At 42.1% G+C, this 19,315-nt stretch overlaps 2 protein-coding genes across 4 annotated transcripts in view; one reads left to right on the top strand and one right to left on the bottom strand.

Annotated features, from left to right (window-relative positions):
• Positions 1–13,088, top strand: part of LOC106576771 (serine/threonine-protein kinase 32C) — a 156,308-nt gene extending 143,220 nt beyond the window's left edge. Inside the window, exon 12 of the mRNA XM_014154152.3 lies at positions 4,353–13,088. Within this exon, the coding sequence (XP_014009627.1) occupies positions 4,353–4,548 (196 nt within the window). The 3' untranslated portion in view covers positions 4,549–13,088. The remainder of the gene's footprint in view (positions 1–4,352) is intronic.
• Positions 13,089–13,570: 482 nt separating this feature from the next.
• On the bottom strand, positions 13,571–19,315 carry LOC106576770 (placenta-specific protein 9). 3 transcript variants are annotated; one of them, XM_014154151.3, is made up of 4 exons: positions 18,914–19,315; positions 18,723–18,803; positions 15,173–15,264; positions 13,571–13,903 (listed from the first exon to the last, which is right to left on the bottom strand). In XM_014154151.3, the coding sequence occupies exons 2-4, from the start codon at positions 18,784–18,786 to the stop codon at positions 13,730–13,732; spliced, it is 330 nt and encodes a 109-aa protein (XP_014009626.2). In that variant the 5' UTR covers positions 18,787–18,803; positions 18,914–19,315; the 3' UTR covers positions 13,571–13,729. The 3 variants fall into 3 exon arrangements, with proteins under 3 accessions (XP_014009626.2, XP_014009623.2, XP_045556704.2); XM_014154148.3 differs by having other exon boundaries at positions 18,723–18,814; positions 18,914–19,295; XM_045700748.2 differs by lacking the exons at positions 18,723–18,803; positions 18,914–19,315 and adding an exon at positions 15,399–15,700.

Below are 19,315 nucleotides of genomic sequence, written 5' to 3' on the forward strand. Positions count from 1 at the left end.
TCAAAGCAAGCTATACATTTACCCGCCAAGTTCTGGAGTCAACTAAACTCAGAATTAGTATTATAAATCTTCCCTTACCTTTGCTGCTCTTTGTCGGAATGCACTCCCAGGACTCCCACAAGAAATGTTATTTTTGTTCAAAATACTCCATATTTATGTCCAAATACCTCAGTTTTGTTCGCGCGTTCAGGTCACTAATCCAAAGGCATAATGCGAGAGCGCAGAACCAGAGACGAAAAGTCAAATAGTTCCATTACCGTTCATAGAAACATGTCAAACGATGTTTAATCAATCCTTAGGGTCTTTTTAACATAAAACATCGATAATATTCCAACCGGACAATAGCGTATTCATTACAGAGGAAAAAGAAGGAGAGGCGCACCAACGTGCCTGCACAGTAAACAACTCACTGGTCCCAGGCAGTCCACTGATAGACTGAGCTCCTATTCTCTGCCCAGTAACAGGAGACGGATGAAAGAAGTTTCTAAAAGCTGTTGACAGCCAATGGAAGCCTTAGGAATTGCAAAATGACCCCACAGACACTGTAGTTTGAATAGGGATTAGATAGAAGAACTACAACTCACTTCCTGGTTGGATTTTTTCTCAGGTTTTTGCCTGCCATATGAGTTCTGTTATACTCACAGACATCATTCAAACAGTTTTAGAAACTTCAGTGTTTTCTATCCAAATCTACAAATAATATGCATATCCTACGTTCTGAGCCCGAGTAGTAGGCAGTTTAATTTGGGCACATCATTCATCCGAATTTCCGAATACTGCCCCCTGTCACTAAAAAGATAAAGGTGAAATAAAAAAAAATCTTCAAACATTCTGTTGAAAACAGGTGGTCTCAGACCGAACTGCAGTCTGTACCCCTTTGTAACTGTAGACCGAGAGATGGCAGGCCAGAAACCAGGGAGAACTGTTGGCTGCCACTCTCTGCCGCAGGGGGCGTACCCCTGGGTCGGCCCCCGTTTTTCCCTACAGGGGAACCAAATGAGCGGGACCTTGATGTTGCTGCAGCGAAGGACCGTTTTCCCAACTGTCGTCCCCGGACTGTGGGATCGATGCCCGCTGTGTCACTCAGGGATTCCTGTGGAAAACCCTGTTGACAGCAAATTGCCTTCTCCCTGCCACTAAGCCTTGGTTCGTGGAGGGGTCGGCCGGGTAGCCACAATTCTCCAGTCTAGGAGGCAGGCAGAAATTGAAGGCTTCGCCCTCCTTCTTTCGAAGTTTGCACTTCTGCTACAAATGGCGGTGACAGCCGGCCAAAACAGTTCCTTCGGCTGCTTTCTCCTTGTCTGAGAGGCTAGACAAGTTGAGCAACAAGGCTCTCTCCTCTACCGCGCCAGCCTTGAATGGCGCTCCTGGAGGCTCGGAGTTTGAGGTCTCTGATGACACAGATCTAATCCCAAAGGTCTGGTTTAGGCTTGCCAATAGCTAAGAGATTATGCAGCCTGTTAAGCCAGTAGTAGGGACTTAAACATTCAATTCCCGTACAGAATGTGCAGGCCTAGAGGTAACGGCTTGCGCCTCCTCATCCTCTTCCTCCTCCGCTGCCTGGAGGAGGTCAGTCATACCCTCGCCATTGTCTTCGTCGATGACAAGGTCCAATTCCCCCTTCTCCGGGGCCAAACCATGGAAAATGTCTTTGGGATAGCCATCCATGACATTCTCCCATGAGGGCTGGGTCTGCGAGGCATGTTCAGTGTGGGAGACTAACCATATTGGGCTGCTCTGCGCACTCTCCGTCGGAGGGTGTTAGCAGCAAAAAAAACACAATGGAGATATGACCAGGTCATGAAGGGTATAGTTTCCCTGCATATAGTTGCTCCGCATAGGCACGGATGTGCCGGTGTTGAAGCAGGGGCCGGGGCCTTGCTCGGTACCCCTTGGGCTGAGCTAGCAGGCTCCATGGCTACAAAAACAGCTAATCCAAGAACAAAGTGAAACGTAACTAGTGTTTGCCACTTGGGAAAGTAGCCTAGCTAGTTAACACAGTGATAGCCGGAGAAGCTAATATTTGAACAATGTCAATGTAGCTAGTGTTCGCCATTTGGGCTAGTAGCCTAACTAGTAAGCACAAAGTCAGCTAAAGGAAGCTAGCGCCTTGTTGGTCTTGCGAAGAACAAAAGCGTGTCTCTTGACTGATAAGCAGAAAAGCTAAGACGGTTGGTCTAGTCAACGTGGCACGGGAGTGGGTTGAACTAAACGAGAGAGCGAGCTTCCAGGTAGAAAAACTAGTCGGTAGGATAGGTAGCCTTACGGCGAGCAAGCCTGGTTAGCTAAGCCTTGCAGCTGAGCTAGCTAAGTCTCAGCAGCTAGCCTTGTGATGTTAGCTACAACAGGAGATGAGGGAAGAAAAGCGGTGAAGCTAATTCTTACCCTAAGTAAAAATCCTTTCAGTAAATTCACCCAACACAAAATACGAGAGCTGAAAACCCTGCGCTCGGCATCATAACCTTGACGGCATACATGTGAATAGTTAAATAGGAAAACAGATCAAGTGCTGAGGAGAGCTAGATATAACTCTTCTGAGAATAAGAGAGGTGAGAATGATTGGGGCGGGCGAGTGGCTCTTTAGTATGAGGGGAGCGGCTCCCTCGACTTGTCTATCTCCTACAGACGTGTACATTTGGTTCTTCAAGCTCCTTAGAGATTCTGATGAATCACATTAGTGAGATATTTAAACTAACAATTGAAAGAGAACCCCAGGGTCTAATGAAAAGCTTATTTACATTAAAACCATTGTTAGGTCTATGATAAGATTATATAAGTTATGACCATTACTTGCAATGGTATCTATTCCTTATAGAACAGTGATGCAATATGTGGTCATCATATCAAGGGTTAAAACATGGTAGAATGAATTAGCCTCATATTAGTTTTCAGTTTCTGCCATTTTTAAGTTTTAAGATAACTGTTTATATTCTGCATCCTTCCTGACCATGTAGCTTCCAGTGACACTGACATTCCTCTATTAGTGCTGAGCGATTAACCCATTTTTTATTTAAACTTTCTTATTAAACAACTAATTCACCGACGTTGGTTCAATTACATCAATTCCATTAAGTTTTTTCTTTTTTTTCTAGAGAGAGAAATCAAATAATTAATGAGAGAAATCAAGTCAAGAACTATGTGGGATGCTGGGCTGAAGAGTGATTTGGTTTTCATTAAGCAAATATTCAACCTAGTTCAGCGCAAAAACGTGGTAATTGACTACAATGAACATAATCCATTGCACCTGTTCTTTCTGTCTCAGACAGAGACAGATACACTTTTATGCCTGCTACTTCAGGTTAGATCCGCATAGACCGCATTAGAGAGGAATGTACAGTACACAACACAATGATGAGAGGGATAGAGACAATTCGTGAAAGTATGCCTTATCTATTTTGAAGAACTAGTAAAATGATTTAGCCAGAAAGCTCTGCAGCATATTTAGTCGGGCTAGCCAAGCTAAATAGGATGACTACAGACAGTACAGTATGGGGAGCACAGAGATAACATTAGATGGTCTGGCTGGCTGGCTGGCTGGCTGGCTGGCTGGCTGGCTGGCTGGCTGGCTGGCTGGCTGGCTGGCTGGCTGCTACTGCCTGAGCCGAGATGAGATAATGACTTTAAGGAATGCCAAGCAGTACAGTATAAATAACTGAATTATATTATTATTTCATAGTAATTTCCTATTTATGTCTACTCAATGTGGAATTTATTTGGTTACTACATGATTCCATATGTGTTATTTCATCGTTTTGATGTCTTCACTATTATTCTATAATGTAGAAGATAGTAAAAATACATGAAAACCCTGGAATGAGTAGGTGTGTCCAAACTTTTGACTGGTACTGTATATTACATGGATTTATTAGACTTTTTAAAATGGCTTGTAGGCTATGTGTGGAAGCCAGGAGATGCTAAATGTGTTTATGTTAATTAACGGTCAATTACCTTGAGACCGACAGTTATTTGCTTGACAATCACCAGCTGATGAATATTCGTAACCGCCACAGCCCTATATGGGACTGCTCTGTGATCATGAGGGAGAGAATATTGGTTCAGCCCTTATCTAAATTAATACCTCATTCATTATTTACCCGTGTATGAGATTGCAGCATAATTTGGAATTCTTCCTGCATGGCAAATGGAGTTTCTTTATTGCTGTAATTAATGGAGCTTGAGTTCTATTTTTACTACTTGGGCATAATTTCTGGACAGAGAGTATATCATAGTCTTTAGACTCCCACTATGTATTTTCATCACAAATGGCCTTTTCTCTCTGTCCCGTCTGTCTGTCTGTGTGTTTGTATGTGTGTGTGTGTGCGTTGGTGCTTGTGTCTGCATCTGTCTCTCAGGTTGAAAAAGAGTCAGGAGGAGGGTGCAGAGGGAGGGGAGTGTGAAGGAGCTGCCGAGGGGGGTGATGATGGTGATGGAGACGGATCCGGAGAGGCTGAGGGAGGCACAGAGGATGAGGATCCCGAACCCGAACCTGAGTCCTCCTCCAAACTGAGCATGTGCGGCTCGGTCTGCTCCTCTCCTGGAAGCTCCTAGCACTGCACCGCCACCTGGTGGTCTCACAGGCTGGTGTGTGTGTGTGTGTGTGTGTGTGTGTGTGTGTGTGTGTGTGTGTGTGTGTGTGTGTGTGTGTGTGTGTGTGTGTGTGTGTGTGTGTGTGTGTGTGTGTGTGTGTGTGTGTGTGTGTGTGTGTGTGTGTGTGTGTGTGTAACCATGCCTATAGATACTTTAACCTCTCCTATGTAGCCATGATGACTGTGGGAACAGGGACGCACAGCAGAACAACAATACACAGCAGGACACAAAATGGCTCCCCTATTTCTTCTTCTGTAGCATCCATCGTTAAGGCATGAATGGGACTGCAGGTTCCAGAGCGGTCCTGCCCTCCGCGCCCCTAGAGTAAGCGCTAACTCTCTTCTATGCAACGTACAGTATAGCATGAAAGTAAGGTATCATTACGAGAGGGGATAACAAGCAGCAGTAGCCACAGACACAGTATATGAGCCTGATGACATGCAGAGCCAGGTTGAAGAGTGTAAGATATTTTTTTTTGCAGAACCTCCCTGCTCTTTCAGCCTCGAGTAGATGTAGCTCCCACTGCAAACTCACATGCTGAATTATTCAAATAGAGTTAGGCACTCTTAGTTTTCTTTGCCTGTGTAGCTCGTTCAATCCCTCTCATTCTCTCTGTGCACCCTATTCGGAGCTACAATAGTACTGTTGTTGGGTTACCATCTCCAAATGCCTTTCATTTCAATGATAATATATAATTGTATCACAATGCCAATATACAGTGTAGTTCACATAGAAATAGGATTACTATTATATTACTATGTTCTATGTGATTCTATTTCTAAGGTAGTGCAGTGGATAGAGACTTTAAGAGGTTAATACTGTTTTCAGTCGCAGAGAGTGAGCCTTATTAGCATATAATACTGTATCGGCCATTAAGGATAAGAAGGTTTTGCAAGTGTAAATAAATCACTAATCCAATACTGTAAAACCACTTTAAATGGTGTTGATTGTTAATCAATAGCCATTCATCACACGTAATTATATCTACATTATGCATCAGCATGCCAGTTTGATTTTCCTACAGCGATTACGCTCCTCCACCAAAACATATTCCCCTACAGTGTTAGATTTCCAAAGGCCCTAAGTACAACTGCGGTGTAAATGGAAGGTTTCCCTCACCATCGATCTCTGTGACTGTTGCCAAGATATGCTGTTCTTCTCACACTGTTCCATTGTGGGCTACATGCTCGTACTGCTTTAGTTCTTATCTGTTCAACGTAAACATTGTCACTAACAGGGGATCAGTCGTTCTAGTCATTCTGTTTCTATGGATCAGAAATGATCAACTTCATTTGAATAGCTACAAAAGAATCTCGTAATTGATCATTATCCTTTAATAGACAACAATAACTATAACCTAGTGGAATTTGACAATTGTCTCTCAAATATGATTGTCTCAATAACTTCATATAGAACGTTATCATTGGGCAGTATTTTGAGTTGTGTAGTTGAAACTTTCACCTAGTAGAGACAGTGGTACATTTAAGGTGATGCCATTTACTCTCAGCATGGGCATCTGGGAACATGTAGCATAGTCCGCCTTAAAACCCTAGGCCTAACAAAGTAACACGTGTAAATAGACTAGCCTAACTCTCCACAGTTTTATGTGGGCTCTTCTTACTAAATTAACGTACATGTTACTAAATTAAGAGTTGTATGAAGCCAAACCTTCATACATTGTTGTACTGATCTTATTTCCAAGTGTGCAGGCACAACTTGTAGGCACATATGCCAAAGCTTTTCTACCATTTGCATAGCCATTTCTAAGGAACTTTGAGTGTGTGAATGTATGTTTCCTCTCTGTTGTGCATAGAACCACTGTTCCTTCAGCAAGTGAAAATACTATCATTTGTATACAACCATTTATTGTGATTATAGATAAAGGAATGTTTTTTGGGAGGAATTAAATAGTATTTAATTATATAATAAAAAATCAAGATGCCTCTTAAAAAGAGGTGAGGTGGGGGAAAAATGCAGTTTTCCTATAAAAATAAGCGCATTAACTACAACGATGGTGTCTCAAACCCTGCATGTACCTTTATTCAAGGCTGTAGGAGAGCCGAATGCTAGGGTTTGCATGGCTTACAGTATGTGCACATGCAAGCTTCGGCCATAGAGATGGATAGAGATCTTTACTTGGCAATAATCTGTTTTTGCATGGACATTGCAATTGAGGGCTTCCTCAATTTTAAAGTAGTCAACTGGGTGGGGATTCCTTTGGCTTGGGAGAAATAAGTTAATAATCAGAGCATTTGCATCTACTTCAAATTGGATTACCTGGTTGGTAAATGGCTTTAATTAAGCTGTATCACTGCCATTAGTGGCCACAATAAATAAATGACACACAAGATTTGGTTCAGGACTCCTGCACTGCAGGTGGTGATAAATCACCAATATAAGCTGTATGCATTTTTCAAACACAAAAGAAGAAGAAGAAATTTGACCACTTCAATGGCGCTGCCCATGCTCTCAGACGCTATAATGGGATAGATACCAAGATGAGTCGTCTAACTAAGTCTATGGCAGTAGCATACCTTGACTTTCGCCTCATCCAATCAGTGTAGCCCTGCCCTGTTTGCCTGTCTATGTGATGTCTAGGTTTGCTAAAAACAAGATTTACAACCTCCTACAACTGTACAAATAATTTATTCCCAGTGTTATATGGATGGTATAATATTTTAGATTGTATGCAGTAACTTTTGACATCACGTAGTTTGTCTTAAGAATATGTTCAAGTGCACAGGCTTTTCCTTCCTTAAATGGATGTTTTAATAAGTCAGTAATTATGCTCCAATGTGGGTAAGTTTGAGTTTTATGTGCTTTGTTATGTATATGGAAAAGGTATAAGCCCAAAGGTTTGGGGCAGTGTTTAAGTATGCCCTTAGATGGTCTTAGCTATGTGAAAGTCATAAATGGCTGCTGAATAACATACATACATATACAGTACCAGTTAAACGTTTGGACATACCTACTCATTCTAGGGTTTTTCTTTATTTTTACTATTTTCTTTATGGTAGAATAATAGTGAAGACATCAAAACTATGAAATTACACATATGGAATCATGTAGTAACCAAAAAAGTATTCGCTTTGATGACAGCTTTGCACACTCTTGTTATTCTCTCAACCAGCTTCTTGAGGTAGTCACCTGGAATGCATTTCAATTAACAGGTGTGCCTTGTTAATTTATGGAATTTCTTTCCTTAATGCGTTTCAGACAATCAGTTGTGTTGTGATAAGGTAGGGGTGGTATACAGACGATAGCCCTATTTGGTGAAAGACCAAGTCCATATTATGGCAAGAACAGCTCAAATAAGCAAAGAGAAAAGACAGTCCATCATTACATTAAGACATGAAGGTCAGTCAATCCAGAAAATGTTAAGAAATGTTTAAGTTTCTTCAAGTGTAGTCAGAAAAAACATCAAGCGCTATGATGAAACTGGCTTTCATGAGGACCGCAGAGTAAAGGAAGACCCAGAGTTACCTCTGCTGAAGAGGATAAGTTCATTAGAGTTAACTGCACCTCAGATTACAGCCCAAATAAATGCTTCACAGAGTTCAAGTAACAGACACATCTCAACATCAACTGTTCAGAGGAGACTGCGTGAATCAGGCCTTCATGGTCGAATTTCTGCAAAGAAGCCACTACTAAAGGACACCAATAATAAGAAGAGACTTGCTTGGGCCAAGAAACATGACCAATGGACTTTAGACCGGTGGAAATCTGTCCTTTGGTCTGATGAGTTAAAAATTAAGATTTTGTGTTCCAACCGGCATGTCTTTGTGAGACACAGTGTAGGTGAACAGATGGTCTCCGCATGTGTGGTTCCCACCGTGAAGCATGGAGGAGGTGGTGTGACGTTGTGGGGGTGCTTTTCTGGTGACACTGTCAGTGATTTCTTTCGAATTCAAAGCACACTTAACCAGCATGGCTACCACAGCATTCTGCAGCGATACGCCATCCTATCTGGTTTGCGCTTAGTGGGACTATCATTTGTTTTTCAACAGGACAATTACCGATGACACACCTCCAGGCTGTGTAAGGGCTATTTGACCAAGGAGAGTGATGGAGTGCTGTATCAGATTACCTGGCCTCCACAATCACCCGACCTCAACCCATTTGAGATGGTTAGGGATCAGTTGGACCGCAGAGTGAAGGAAAAGCAGCCAACAAGTGCTCAGCGTATGTGGGAACTCCTTCAAGACTGTTGGAAAAGCATTCCTCATTAGACTGGTTGAGAGAATGCCAAGAGTGTGCAAAGCTGTCATTAAGGCAAATGGTGGCTACTTTGAAGAATCTCAAATATTAAATATATTTTGATTTAACACTTTTTGGTTACTACATTATTCCATATGTGTTATTTTTATTTTTTATTTATTTTTTATTTATGTCTTCACTATTATTCTACAATGCAGAAAATAGTAAAAATAAAGAAAACCCTTGAATGAGTAGGTGTGTCCAAACTTCTGACTGGTACTGTACTGTATTTATGTATATATAAAAATATATACACTACCGGTCAAAAGTTTTAGAACACCTACTCAAGGGTTTTTCTTTATTTGTACTATTTGCTACATTGTAGAATAATAGTGAAGACATCAAATCTATGAAATAACACATGGAATAATGTAGTAACCAAAAAAGTGTTAAACAAATTGAAATATATTTTATAATTTACATTCTTCAAATAGCCACCCTTTGCCTTGATGACAGCTGTGCACACGCTTGGCATTCTCTCAACCAGCTTCACCTTGAATGCTTTTCCAACAGTCTTGAAGAGTTCCCACATACGCTGAGCACTTGTTGGCTGCTTTTCCTTCACTCTGCGGTCCGACTCATCCCAAACCATCTCAATTTGGTTGAGGTCGGGTGATTGTATAGGCCAGGTCATCTGATGCAGCACTCCAACACTCTCCTTCTTGGTAAAATAGCCCTTACACAGCCTGGAGGTGTGTTGGGTCATTGTCCTGTTGAAAAACAAATGATAGTGGGACTAAGCCCAAACCAGATGGGATGGCGTATCGCTGCAGAATGCTGTGGTAGCCATGCTGGTTAAGTGTGCCTTGAAATCTAAATAAATCACAGACAGTGTCACCAGCAAAGCATGCCCACACCATCACACCTCCTCCTCCATGCTCTACTGTGGGAACCATATATGCAGAGATCATCCGTTCACTCAAACCACGTCTCACAAAGACACGGCGGTTGGAACAAAATATCTCCAATTTGGACTCTAGACCAAAGGAAAAATATCCATCAGTCTAATGTCCATTGCTCATGTTTCTTGGCCCAAGCAAGTCTCTTCTTATTATTGGTGTCCTTAAATAGTGGTTTCTTTGCAGCAATTTGACAATGAAGGCCTGATTCACAGTCTCCTCTGAACAGTTGATGCTGAGATTTTTCTGTTACTTGAACTCTGTGAAGCATTTATTTGGGCTGCAATTTCTGAGGCTGGTAACTCCAATGAACTTATCCTCTGCAGCAGAGGTAACTCTGGGTCTTACATTCCTGTGGCGGTCCTCATGAGAGACAGTTTCATCATAGTGCTTGATGGTTTTTGCAACTGCACTTGAAGAAACGTTCAAAGTTCTTTAAATTTTCCGGATTGACTGACCTTCATGTCTTAAAGTAATGATGGACTGTCGTTTCTCTTTGCTTATTTGAGTTGTTCTTGCCTTAATATGGACTTGGTCTTTTACCAAATAGGGATATCTTCTATATTACCCCCATACGTTGTCACAACACAACTGATTGGCTCAAACTCATTAAGAAGGAAAGAAATTCCACAAATTAACTTTGAAGAAGGCACGCCTCTTAATTAAAATGCATTCCAGGTGACTACCTCATGAAGCTGATTTAGAGAATGCCAAGCGTGTGCAAAGCTGTCATCAAGGCGAAGGGTGGCTATTTGAATGATCTCAAATATAAAATTGATTTTGATTTGTTTAACACTTTTTTGGTTACTACATTATTCCATATGTGTTATTTCGCAGTTTTGATGTCTTCACTAAAAAATCTAGAAAAACCCTTGAATGAGTAGGTATTCTAAATCTTTTGACCAGTAGTGTGTATATATACATACACATACACACATACACACAGTGTATTTGGAAAGTATTCAGACCCATTGACTTGTTCCACATTTTGTTAAGTTACAGCCTTATTCTAAAATGTATTAAATAGTTGTTTTTCCTCATCAATCTACACACAATACCCCATAACTACAAAGCGAAAACAGGTTTAGACATTTTTGCAAATGTATTAAAAATAAAAAAACAGAAATACCTTTTATTTACATAAGTATTCAGACCGTTTGCTATGAGACTTGAAATTGAACTCAGGTGCATCCTGTTTCCATAGATCATCCTTGAGATGTTTCTACAATGTGATTGGAGTCCACCTGTGGTAAATTCAATTGATTGGACATGATTTGGAAAACCACACACCTGTCTATGTAAAGTCTCACAGTTGACAGTGCATGTCAGAGCAAAAACCAAGCCATGAGGTCGAAGGAATTGTCCATAGAGCTCCGAGACAGGATTGTGTCGAGGCACAGATCTGGGGAAGGGTACCAAAACAGGAAGGTGACCAAGATCCCGATGATCACACTGACAGAGCTCCAGAGTTCCTCTGTGGAGATGGGAGACCCTTCCAGAAGGACAAACATCTCTGCAGCACCACCAATCAGGCCTTTATGATAGAGTGGCCAGATGGAAGCCACTCCTCAGTAAAAGGCACATGACGGCCCGCTTGGAGTTTGCTAAAAGGCACCTAAAGGACTCTCAGACCATGAGAAACAAGATTCTCTGCTCTGATGAAACCAAGATTGAACTCTTTGGCCTGCATGCCAAGCTTCACATCTGGAGGAAATTGGCACCATCCGTACGGTGAAGCATGGTGGTGGCAGCATCATGATGTTTTTCAGCGGCAGGGACTGGGAGACTAGTCAGGATTGAGGGAAAGAGAGATCCTTGATGAAAACCTGCTCCAGAGTGCTCAGGACCTCAGACTGGGGCGAAGGTTCACCTTCCAACAGGACAACAACCCTAAGCACACAGCCAAGACAACGCAGGAGTGGCTTCTCTGAATGTCCTTGAGTGGCCCAGCCAGAAACCGGACTTGAACCCAATCAAACAACTCTGGAGGGACCTGAAGAACACAATCGAACATCTCTGGAGAGACCTGAAAATAGCTGTGCAGCGACGCTCCCCATCTAACCTGACAAAGCTCGAGAGGATCTGCAGAGAAGAATTGGAGAAATACCCCAAATACAGGTGTTCTAAGCTTGTTGCGTCATACACAAGGCTCGCTGCCAAAGGTGCTTCAACAAAGTACTGAGTAAAGGGACTGAATACTTATGTAAATGTGATATTTCAGTTTACATTTTTTAAATAAATGTCTAAAAATCTGTTTTTGCTTTGTCATTATGGGGTATTGTGAGTAGATTGATGGGGAAAAAACGATTGAATCCATTTTAGAATAAGGCTGTAACATAACAAAAACTTTAAAAGTCAATGGGTCTGAATACTTTCCGAATGCACTGTGTGCATACATCCAGTGGGCTCTGAAATAATTCACACCCTTGAAAAAGATTACTTTTTTTTCAAAGGTAGGGGTCAAAACTATTGACACCCTTTTTCAATACCTCACGAGGATAACGGTACTGAGACATTTTTTTTATGTTTTATGAGTTGGAGAACCTTGGGAGGGATTTTAGACCATTCCTCCATACAGAATCCTTCCAGATCCTTGATATCCTTCTTCTACGCTTATGGACTGCCCTCTTCAATTCAAACCGCAGGTTTATTATATACAGTATATATACAGCTCTTCGACATGTCTTTACATTGTCCTCTCTAATGACGATTAGATAAAACAAACTTGATTGAATGCTCAGTCTCCACTGCTAGAAATGGCCATGTAATTATGTCTAGTATTTGTAATGAATAGTCATTGAATTTAATAGAACCCTGGGTAGCTTTTTTCAACAATATTGTAGCCTAATATCATTCCCTTGGTATCTAAAATTCACCTCCATTCCCGATCGGATGTTGCTTGCCTAACTCGCAAAAATCGAAAATATGTTCTTACCAATGTGTTTGCATTCTAGTTTATTGGATAACATTGTTGTAAGTGTATTTACCTGGGTGTTTCAAACAGCGTTGTTACAGAGCGAGTGACCAACTACCACAGCACCTTTACCATGAACTGGATAAGGATCAACGCTCTCACATCTAACATTAGTGTCTGATCTTTGTAGAAACATTTAGTAAAATAGTGTACATTATTTTTAAGAACAAAAGAAAACAGGTTTGATGATCTATGACCACTCTCCTTTTTGTGATCCGATTTTGAACATGTTCTGTAAGATTTTTATGGGGACTAAATAAATACACTTGCAACTAGCCTGGGTCTCAGTGGAAGCCATGTACTGTACCTATTCAAACTGCTCTGTGTATTGAAACAAACTGCTTTGATAAATAAATACATTCCTTCTAGTAGTCGCTGTAATGATTTTGTTTTTTTCATTCATCCACATTGAGATTATTAGTGATTATTAGTGGTCCCTAACCACGGATACAGGGTCAGGTATTATTTACAGCCCCCTAATGGTTTGGTATAGGATTGGGGGTTGGGGTAACCTGATTCTTGATCTGTGGTAAAGGTCAAGGTCTACCTTGTGACTCGGCGCTGCATGTGTCGCTCTTGACTGACACCAGGGGGCGGAAGAGAGGCATGGGACAGAAAAGGGTCAATCCCACCCAAAACAGAATACATTACCAGATAAAACAATCAATGGTTTAGGACTTTGAGGTAAACAACCTGAGAGGCTGGAGACAGTTACCCCTGAGTGTAGGGATTCAAGTTTAGACGAGAGAAAGAATCAGAGTGCCTGAGGAATAGAGCAGTGTATTACGGGGAAAAATAAGGTTTAGTGTTGTGATCTATCGACTGTACCACAGAATATATACTAAGCCTGTGATTACACTTTAAAGGACTTGTTTTATACTGTTTTTGTCCACTTACAAAATACAACTTCAGCAAAACGGCAGAGACTGTACTTTAGTCTTTCATTGTTTGCCCTAGCCAGGTGCACCCTCATCACTTCCTAAAGCTAGAGTGAAGTAGCATTAGTAGCTGCTCAACAGAGATCTTCTCCTCTTCCCCTCTCAGGAGTCGCCAGTCTCTGGCCGTCCAGGATGTCCACCACAGGTTTTCCAACAGTTTCCAGCAGGGGACTCCACTCAGGGGCTTCTATGGCGTCCAGCAGCATGGCCAGCTCAGCCTCCAGCTTTTGTACTGTGTCCTCTACATGCTGCAGGAGACAGACAGGGTCATCTATCAGCCCAACTCACATTGATTCTTAGGCCTTATCCCTTTTAACCTAGACCTGAGTGTCGATCTTAAAGACTTGCTCCAGGAACTTTAGCGACTAGTAAGTATTGTTTTTTAACTCCCGCTTTGGGCTGGATGTGTCAATGTGTAGTTCATACATACATAATCTATGAACAGATTTACTGTTTTACCTTAATTACCCACATAATCCCTAGTATGAAAACAACTGTTTTCTGGAGCTGTGCGGTGCCATTTTCCCTACATTTCCCCCACGTGGGCCAGCCCCCAAGCAATCGAGTGACAGCTAGCAAGATGCACACACAGAACGATTGAGAGAGAAATGACATGGTGCACATATCTGCACATATGTGACGTAGTAAGCAATTTTCGGTGACCACTTTTGGGTCGTGAGCCTACTTTCAGAACTAATGACTAAAAAGTACCGGAGAATCTCTTTAAAGAATTGGATAGTAAGTAAGTAAGCATATCAATGTACAAGCTGAAGCTAGTACCATTGTTTTTAACTGTCCTATACCCACCGCTGTTGTGAGGGTTTAAGTGTCTTGCTCAAGGGCATAACAGCATCTAGGATTTGATACCAGCAACCCTCCAGTTATCAGCTCACTTCCTAACATATTTTTCCTGTCAGACCCGGGATTCAAACTGGCAGTTGCTGGCTCGCCTCTCTAAACACTAGGCTACCCGCCAGGGATAGATTCTCCTCAGATGCACTCAATACTCACTCAACATCAATACTCTCTGGGTGGCGTGAATTTAAAGAGGAAGAAATGTTAGTAACTGAGTGAATTCCACTGCTGAGTCGTTTGGATGGGCACTTTAGCTAAAAAATCAGATCCTTAAAAGGAAATAGTGCAGATATTTTGGCCGTCGATCAAACGAAAAACAAGTTGATATACAGTATTAATGTTACAAACCACTGGGAAATCTTCCAAATTCCTTCAAAGATCGAATGTCTGATTGAACCCTTTAAGTCCTACTACATAAATCATTTAGAAGAATACTACTATGTCATACTAAAGAGTGCCATAAAGGTTACGCCACATTTAAAAAAGCAGCATTTGCAAAGACCTGTTATATCACCTTTTAATATGCTATGATGTTTGGTTATGAGTGGTTTGTGAAGCAGCAACATATGCTTTATAAAGTGTTTATGAAGGATTTATTAGATATGTTTTGTTTAACGTGTGACCAAATAAGACCGTGAAAAGCATTGTGATTACTACTCCACCTTCTCCACTACATCCATTCTGTCATGAAGAGTACTGTGGTCCTGACAGGCACTCGACCGGACATCTCTGGGTTGGAGCTCAGACTCGGGTCCTGATGGAAAACATAGGCCAGCAGACATCATTTTTGATTACATGTGTTATCTTGAAGAACAGATCATCTTTTAGAACTTTATTTCTGACTTTACCAACACATGTTCTTTTATCATTTCAATAGCTTAGACTTACTGTACATTCTTCAAACGGGCTAGACTAGAGGACATACTTATGGACTTCAATACACACCAGAGCAGAATTCTCAAATCCTCCCTGAGAAAACCCAGTGTATTTTTTGTATACTATCTATCCACAGCTTAATTTCTTCTCAGCAGAAATGGAAAAAACTCAGTTCTGTTCCATTATAAATCCAGCAAATCGGTAAAGGTCACCAAAACAAGCCTTCCTTGTCTCCTCTCCTTGTTCTCCCTCCCTCTCCCGTCTGTCTGGTTCACAGCCCGTTCAACGTGTTTTCTATTACCTCTACATCTCCGCTCTGCAGGCAGCCTGCAGCCCAGCCAATCAGTTCACCACAACCCCTGGCCACATGCCATTCTGCTGACATGGCGCTCCAGCAAACTGAACTGGGATCAGTACACCCTTAAATTCACCAGGACGTGACCCAGTTTATTCAGAAGAGATGCCGATGATCCAGAGTCAGTGCAGTATGGGACAGAGTTAGTGCAGCATTGCATACTTGCATAACCTTAGGCCAAGTAGACTGACTACACCTTTGGCTTAGCTTTGATACACAACTCAACACTTTGTCTGGCAGTGAACTGTGAGGTGCTCTCAGTTGGAATCAACCTTGAACCTTTATGGGTTGGGTGTGGTGGAGAAACCTCCATACATTGTTCGACCACCTTTTTCCATTCGCCATGCAGGTTTTATGGTTCCAATTAACCACCTACCCCTTTTTAAGAGCCCTTGTTTTTCTCTGTGAGCTGAAGAGCTGGTCGCTGGTGGCTATGGCAGTGAGGAATGTGGCTGGGATGTGTGGTCTGTATGTCTGTGAAGACAGGTGTCTTCTTAATGACGCATGGAGCATAGAACATGTACAGTATAATCTATGGCATGGAGCCCTGTCTATTCTCTTCAGCCACACTTCCTGTTGCACCTGGTTTCCATGACGTCACAGAACTTTTTAACATAAATCATTGAAGCTGGAAATGTCTTTGTTACTATATATCGTCCTAGGACCTTAGGAACGTTTTTTATGTAGCATTATATGCACACTAAAAGGCATTACAAACAAAGACCGTTGCATACAACATATATATAGCAGTCTGAGGGTTGAATAGTAGTCTGTCCCCTGCCTGTCATAAAAGTAACACAACATAAGGACCATTTACTTTTCCAACATCATGACTGTCCTCCAGTGCCCTGTGAACAGCAGCCATGAATTACCAGTTGTGCTGTTTTTATGGCGCTATCCCACGGTACAATTTTATAAGCTCCATTACACCACCACAGAGCATGCCAAGTGGACCCAGGACAAAAGCCAAGGAAACCCAAAGGATGAATGTAAGATAGAGCTCCTCTTTGTATTTCATTCAATAGAAAAACGCACCACATGTCTCTGCGTCAGTACTACAGACGGACCCATAACATCCAGTATGTGAAATCCATCTGGGCATATTAGCCAGTCGGCAAACTTCAAGGCTTTTTCCCTGAGGAAGACATGTGTGACATGTCAATTGATCACAATCTGTGAAAGATGCATGGAGGGCATCGTCTTTGAATCGAAGTTTAGCACGTGATACAAACAAACACACAGGCACACCGATGCAGGCAGGATGCTGTCTCAGTTCTATAGCTATCCAGTGTATGTAATCTGAGCATAGTTGAATGCCAAAATTCCCTGCTCTGGTAGTTAAAACAGCCTGTGCTTCTCTGGTTTGGCTATCAACATGTCGGGACACCAAAAGGCCTTAAGACTGCAGCTAAAGCTTGTCTGGGGGGAGCGTGTGTTGGACAAAGGCAAATGAGGCAGATGATGACATGCCTGATGAAGTGCACACTCCTTTGTGTATTCTATCACAGTTGCACCAGGAGGTTGAGAAATTCTGACCCACACACTCAGAGGAAACCGGCCAATAGGAAAGGAAAAAACAGCAGCCCACAGGAGCCTGATCTAACACACTTCGTCCTGGGAGGCAGGGTTCGGAAGATGGCGTGCGTGTTTGCGGTGGAGTGAATAATGAAGAACACAGCCTGAGCCAGAGCATTAGATCAGTTAGTACACAACACCAGTGGTCCCACAAACCAGCTCTTGCCTAATACAGACCCGCCAATGGAAATAAGACAAACAAGTCGTTAGTCAGATCTCCAGGGTACTTCCTGGATCGATAGTGTGTTGGCAGAGAGAGCGAGAAATGCGTGGTTCTATGTGTTGTTGCAATAGTTGGCCATTCCTGGTGTATGAAGTCACACTCAAGCCTATATAGAGTAGGATATGGAGGAGTGACCAAAGTGTTTGTGATTTTCTCTGGAAGTCAGTTTGAGCAGTGAACAAGGTTGGAATGATAGGTTTGGAGACAGACACGGGACATATGGACACAATTGAAGATGTTTGTAGTCAAACACTGTACTGATGGAGTACTACATTGAGAATGGTCGATGCCGCTTTAAAAATAAGAAACAGATGTTCTAACCCAATGAGTCCCTGCTCTCTCTCGCTCTCTCTCACTCTCTCTCTCTAGCCGTGTCTGAATACCCAGACTAGAGTACTACATAAACTGTATACCCATTTCGGCATTTTAATTCAATTGTCTTTTCCGACTTTTCGACAACAGCTGATAATCAGATAAATTGACGCGCTGCACCAAAATTAAAGCATGGCGGGAGTCAACGCATTTGCGCATTTAATGATGCATTCAGAAAACTACTTTCTAAACTTCACATACTGTAAAACATCATTTTTTTCTCATGCTACTTACTACTCTAGTCTGGGTATTCAGACACGGCCTTTCTCTCTCTCTCTCACACACACATGTTCATCCAACCATCACCTCCGCACACACACATCCTGTAACCTATATGCTGAATGACCAAGATTGATATTCCTTAAAGAGAAGGTCCATTTTACAGTGGAAAGATCCCCCCTTTCATGTAAGTGTTGACATCACATTATGCTTCTACATCTGCATTGCTTGCTATTTGGGGTTTTAGGCTGGGTTTCTGTACAGCACTTTGTGACATCGGCTGAGGTAAAAAGGGCTTTATAAATACATTTTAAGATTGATTTAAAAAATGATTTCCAGCTATTCACTAAGCACAAATAACTATTCAACTCCATTGCATGGTGAGTACTCTGCGTCGCTACACTCTTAGAAAACAGGGTACCAAAAGTGATCTCCGGCTGTCCCCATAGGAAAATCATTTTTGGTTCCAGATAGAACAGAATCTGACAGAGTAAACAACACACCTATTGATGGTATGTTTACACATCTCCTGTGCCCCCTGCCCTTTCCCCTATGACCTCTAACCCCAGCAATACCCAATCATGGCTCTTACCTGCCGCTGCGTAGCCAATGAGGAGGAGCAGGAGTCCAAGTGAGATGTTGTAGGGGCGGGTCATGGCGTAGGAGAGGAAACCTGGAGTCCAGCTGGAGGGTAAGAGTAGAGTCTTTAACTGTCTCTTGCAATGAGAGAAATATGGAGGAAGTAAAAAAGAAAGAGGAATAAAGAGAGAAAGAAATACTCACAGTGTATTCAGTGCCCAAAAACGTATTGAAAGTCTCTCTCTCTGTCTCTCTACCCTCGGCTGCACCCAGTTTCCCAGTGAAAACATTAGATGCAGAACAAAAGCCCTTTATCTGAGGAGGGGGCTAAGGAAGGGGAGGGGTGGGGGGTTGTTTCTAGGGTGGAACTCCTCAGCAGAGCTGGAGCCTGCACTGAAGCCTACCCCAACACGGATAACATTTAGCAGGAAGGGCATGAAGGTGAGGTTGTAATCATTGTGGAACGGTATGATATGTAATGACACACTGGGTGAATTCAGAGTGAAGAAGAAAAAAAATCCTTTAAAATCTGTATTTTTTTTATTTCACCTTTATTTATCCAGGTAGGCCAGTTGAGAACAAGTTCTCATTTACAACTGCGACCTG

The sequence above is a fragment of the Salmo salar genome, chromosome 18, assembly GCF_965601325.2.
Source record: "Salmo salar chromosome 18, fSalSal1, whole genome shotgun sequence".
In the NCBI taxonomy this organism is placed as follows: Eukaryota; Metazoa; Chordata; class Actinopteri; order Salmoniformes; family Salmonidae; genus Salmo; species Salmo salar.